Source organism: Myotis brandtii, unplaced genomic scaffold, assembly GCF_000412655.1.
Source record: "Myotis brandtii unplaced genomic scaffold, ASM41265v1 scaffold596, whole genome shotgun sequence".
Lineage (NCBI taxonomy): Eukaryota > Metazoa > Chordata > Mammalia > Chiroptera > Vespertilionidae > Myotis > Myotis brandtii.
The window spans coordinates 1967589-1973104 of NW_005370250.1; the positions used below are offsets into that span (position 1 = coordinate 1967589).

At 35.2% G+C, this 5516-nt stretch overlaps 1 protein-coding gene across 5 annotated transcripts in view; it reads right to left on the minus strand.

Annotated features, from left to right (window-relative positions):
- LOC102239966 (chromosome unknown open reading frame, human C15orf41) overlaps positions 1-5516 on the minus strand; it is a 217715-nt gene that overhangs the window by 149500 nt on the left and 62699 nt on the right. For 4 of the 5 annotated variants that reach the window (XM_005879360.2, XM_014550310.1, XM_014550312.1 and 1 more), the window contains exons 4-5: positions 4012-4072; positions 616-688 (exon numbers count right to left, since the gene is read on the minus strand). In XM_005879360.2, coding sequence (XP_005879422.1) covers positions 616-688; positions 4012-4072 — 134 coding nt within the window. Of the gene's footprint in view, positions 1-611; positions 689-4011; positions 4073-5516 lie in introns of all 5 variants that reach the window. The other variant, XM_014550313.1, reaches the window with a different exon arrangement.

Below are 5516 nucleotides of genomic sequence, written 5' to 3' on the forward strand. Positions count from 1 at the left end.
ATGACTCACTTTGAATATCACATTGAATATTACTCATAAATCTTTTACGAGCACATCCCCAGAGCTCACTTAACAGCCGGTTTTAATCATGCAGTTGACACAGAGAAAATAACAAAATGTATTTTTTCAGTGGCAAATTAATTTAGGCTTGAACCTCCTCCTGTAGCTCTATTCTTTCCTCTTTTTATTTTTTATTTTCATGTATGAAGACCAGTGAAATTCACTTTTGCATGTGGAAGTAGTATTTCTCCAATCCTGCCGAATTAAAATAAAAAAGGATGAACGTTTCTTTTAGAGTCAGTTCCTGACAGAGATTTTTCAAATGATGTATCTTGTTGTATCTATGAAAGATGAATCAATTCTTAAGTTTGATACACATTGTTTATTTTGCTGAATGGCTGGATAGATGTAGAATTTAGACAAAGAATAAAACATTATTTGAAGAGTAAGTTGTGGGTGGTCCTTTCTATTGCATTTAATTGTCATTAACTGTTCATGATAGCTGTTTTGGAATCTGGCTCTCATTAAGTAACTTGAAATGCTGTGTAAATTATTTTTGAATTGGGGGAAGGGAGTAAAAGAGTACCATTAGGAAAAAGGAAAAAGGTAACTCACGTGGAGTTTCCTTGTGTTCTTGTAGAAACCTCTCCAGTATAATCCGGGCCATTAATGAGGGTGCGTAGTCCACCTTCACAAAACAGAAACAGAAAATTAAAACTGTCAAGTTCTGCAAGCAGTTGATATTCCAATATTTTGTCAACACTGAAGATTAAGTCAATTTTAATCAACCACAGCAAGCATCATTCATTAAAATCTTTCCCACTCCTGGTGGCTTCCATCATAATAAAATTATAACAAGTATGATCAGTCTGTTGAAAAATAATATATGGGTCAAATTTGTTAAATGTAATATTGCAGCAAAAAAGATGGAACAAGTTGGAAATAGTATTCATCTAAAACAGTGAAATGAGCTGCTCTCACCTCTCCTCAATTTTTTGATAGGCCAGTATTATTTTTTATTCTAGCCATTCTTCTTCCTTTCCAACTATCTCTATTTACATGGTTTTGAATGCAATTTCAGGTAAAAATCCCTTTTGTTAGTGACTATTTTCAGAAACTGAATTAAATGTCCTTAGCCATTAAAAATATAGATTTTACTGATTTGAGTTTATCTTCAAAGACCTACCTGAAATTGTGGTATAAGTTCTTTATGTATAAAATATCTTGTTTAATAAAAAAAATAGCCGTATTGTAGAAATATTAATAAAAAGAACAATAATAGTACCTGCACTATAAGATTGCCATCTTTAGTCTTATTAGAAATGTTACTTAATCAATTTAGTTAATACAGAACCCAGGGAGGTAACTTTTTTTAAATTATTATTAAATAAAGGATCAAACAGAAAACAGGGAACACACAATCCAAAAGTCATTTTAATTAACTAAAGATGTATCTACTCTTTTGGAAATGCATTTTTTTTTTTTGGTTCTCAGATCTTTTATTAACCATCAATTTAATTTCACCAGAAAACTGGTGTGTGTTTTTCAAGAGCAATAATCATCCCCTAAAAAAAGTCTTTTTATCTGAGGTGTAAGATAGCAAATATTCCTCAAATATTATCATCATGAATTTTTCTTGACAGCTTTTCAAGTCCCATAGCCATACCAAAATTTTTTCTTGATTTAGTAACTAGACAAAAAGGCTGGCTTCATTTGTATGAACAGTTTTTTCAAATATGTATGTACTTGGATGCCCTTAAATTCCCCAAGTAGAAAGAAATGCTTTCCACGAAGCTGCTTATTCCTAGTAACCCACATCAGAGCTGACACATGAAAAATGGTGAAATTACTGAAGGTAGTCCAGCCTGAATAAGGACTACCTTATTAGTTCAGGTACTTGCATCTCCCTAATTTTCATATTAATCATGTGTCCATCTTTCTCTGAAATAGGGCCATCATGCTTCATGTCAGAATTTAGCATGTAAGTAAAATTCATAGTGCTTCAAATCTCACTTGAAAATATTTGTGTGGAGAGAGCAGAATGACTGATCTTATTATTATTAACAAAGTGAGATTCCCTAAAATGTTCATTTTTAGCCGTGAAATAGGAAAATTGGTATCAAGACATTTATAAAATCAATGACGGTCACATATAGTACCTACCCCCAAATCAACAATAATGCAGAGTTCCTGTTTCAGAGAGCCACTGCACACTGTAATGTGCCAATGTTATATATTTCTCATCAGTTTTTACAGTTTACACTGATTAAATATATATTGACTCATAAAGCATTCCCAGCACATCAGTTGTCACCAGATGCAAGCATATGTCATTTAAGTATTAACTATCATATAAAAATGGCAGCTTTGGTTGTTTAGAAACCATAATCTGGTACCAGTCATTCCCAAATTTCCCTAATGCATTAGAAATCTCTCAGAATACAATGATCTCTGTACTAAGCTGCAGCCAAGAAAAAGGAAAATAACCATTTCTTTTCTTTGGTTAAATATTGCTGTATGTTTGCAGTAAATAATGGGTTTTTTGACAAAGAAAAAAATATGTCAGTGGATTAAAATTTTCCATATTACTAGAAGATGGAAGTTGAGGTTAGTTAAATAAGCTAAGCTCATCAGAAATATCCATTAAAAATTCAAATGAGCATAAACTGCTCCTATATAAAACGTATGCTGTCAATATCATCTATAAAAATGTGTACCGCATTTGCATCACATTCTTTCTAGATGCTGTACCCAGAATGCTGTTAGCTCACTCTTCTTTTTCATAAAGGACAATCACTAAATCCTAGCTGCAAAATAACCTCCAACTGCTAATAGAACTGACTCACAACAAACAAGTCTGGAGATACTTAAAAACCACCTTGCTCTAGAAATAGAAAAAAAATTAATAAAATACATGTTTAGCTAGGAGGAGAAGAAAAAATGCATTCTATATGTTAACTATCCTATCCGATGGTGTAGACATTGCCTCGACTATTAAAAGCTTCTAGTAACTGAGAGGTAATTGCTCCTTTGCTGACTATAGGGTTGTACAGCAGACAGAAGCTGTGAGAGAAGCCATCCTTCCTTGCTAATGTAACATGTAGAACTTGCTGCTACTGCAACACTTAATGCTCACAGTACCGAGTCATCTTTAATGCAAACACACATTCTCTGCCTTGCTTCTATGTTTTCCATTATAATGCAACACGAAAACAGTGTACATTTCATTCCATCCCTATGAGGTTTGCATAAGCAGTTCCAAGTCACACTAAATGCTATATTGCTCTTATTATAGTGGATAAATATTTTAAAGTTTAGGAATTAAATATTTTTTTCCAGTATGCTCTCTGCAACTATTATGAACTTCTTATAGCTTCCTCATTCATAGGAAATCTTTAGGGTTTCCTTTTTCAAATGTAAGACTATTATTGGTTTCCCCAAACAGAAGCAGATCAGAGTGAACAAATAAGCAGAATAAATCACTTTATACTTGGTGTTAATAAGAACAGTATGCTTCTTCATAAAAAGAGACTTTTCTACAAGGCATATATATTTTATTATAATAAAAGTTTGCTAACAAAAAAATGAATCAAGTAAATGTTACATCTTTAAGTATACAATTTCTCTCTTCATTTTTATAATAGCACAGATTTTCTTGGCATACATCTCTTTACTTGACACAGGTATTTCTCACACTAAATTAGGACAACACATGCAAAGAAGAGCATGTCCTGAACTGTTTGGTTGAAATTTCCCACAAAATAAGAAACCAAGAAGTTGTTTACACATTTGTCTCAAAAGAAGCAGACTAATTGTGTTAACTGATCTATTAATCTATGGGGTTCTTTGTCCAATTATTAAAAGTACAAACAGACTAGGGAGAAATTTAAATGTCGAATGCACCTCAAAATCTATTTTTTCAAAGGTTAATTATAATTCTAAGCAAAGCTACTCTAGAGAGGCCCCTTAGGTTTCATGCAGGTTAAAATAAAATAATAACAATAACATTACCTCATTGGCCAGCTCCAGGAGCACTGGGGCAGCTCCATTTTTCCCCACTCTATCCAGGTACCTAGACAAGACAAAGCCAAGTGGTGATGCAGTGACAAGAAAAGGCCAGCATAGACTTGTCAGCATCCCCTGTGTGTACATGTTTCTCCTGGGCAAATGCCACGCTCAACTCTAGTTAAAGTGTGCTACTGTCACAGGAAGGCATTGAAGGGAAAAGGATAACAAAACAACTGACCTCCAAACCACTGGCAATTAACCAAAGTTGGGGGTAGGAGGTCCGGGCATATCAGCCTCCCCTGTTCTCACTTCCCAACATGTAAAGTGAACCTAGAGGTGATTTGGGGGGAAAAAACAACACCACCATGATCCCTATCATCCTGGCTTTATTATGAACTTCTTATATCTTCTCACCACAACCATCTCACAGAAAGGAAATAAGTGCACTTATGATTTGAAAAAAGCATCCATGGCCATGGCCAGTGTGGTCAGTGGTTAGAGCACTGGCCCTCACACCGAAGGGTGTAGGGTTTGATTCCTGGTAAAAGGCAGGTACCTGGGTTGCAGGTTTGATCCCCGGACCTGGTTGGGGTGCATGAGGAAGGCAACTGATCCATGCATCTCTTTCACCTCTCTCTCCCTCTCTTTCTCTCTCTCTCCCCCAGCTCCTTCCCTCCCTCCCTTCCACTTTCTAAAAATCAATGGAAAAAATATCCTCAAGTGAGGATTAACTAAACAAAAAAAGCATCCATGAACCCAGATCACCTTTTTATTTATTGTTGTTTCACAGGACTGGTTGACACCTTATTAGAAAAAACTGGACCAGACTTGCCATCAGTGGGTCAGAACTCCTTTACCAGGCAATACAAGCCATCATCTTACTGGCCCTGCATTTCTGTCATAGCCTCCAGCTCTCCTCACCCCTAAACCCATTAAAAACAAAAACAAACAAACAAAAAACAACAACAAACACACACACACACACACACACACACACACAAAAACCCTAAATCTATCCCCCACATGTGATTTTTTTTTAAATAAAAATTTGGATGTACCATTTTCCTCCTTAAAGCACTTCAAAGGCCCCACATTCAATCTCAAAATTAAATTATAACCACTTAACAAGTTCTTGTAAGGTTCTTCAAAGTCTGGTTCCCACCTATTCTATTTGGTCAGCCTCATTTCTGTTCCCCTCTCCAACTTTCACAAGGAGAACTCCTGATTCTTCTTATATGTCACCCACTTCAATCCACCACAACCCAGAAGTCAAGTGTCCCTCATGTACAATCGAGGAGCACCTTGTACACCTCTCCATCATTTAGCACAGCATATTGTATCTGCCAGTTACTTGTCTACATCAAACTCATCCTCCACTAGAAGGCTGAAAGCTCATAAAGCAGAGGAATTGTATGTCATTCAATTTATTAAGTCTAGCACAGTTCTTGGCTTATAATAGGTGATTATATTATACATACAGATTTTTCTCTTTAATAAATGATTATATA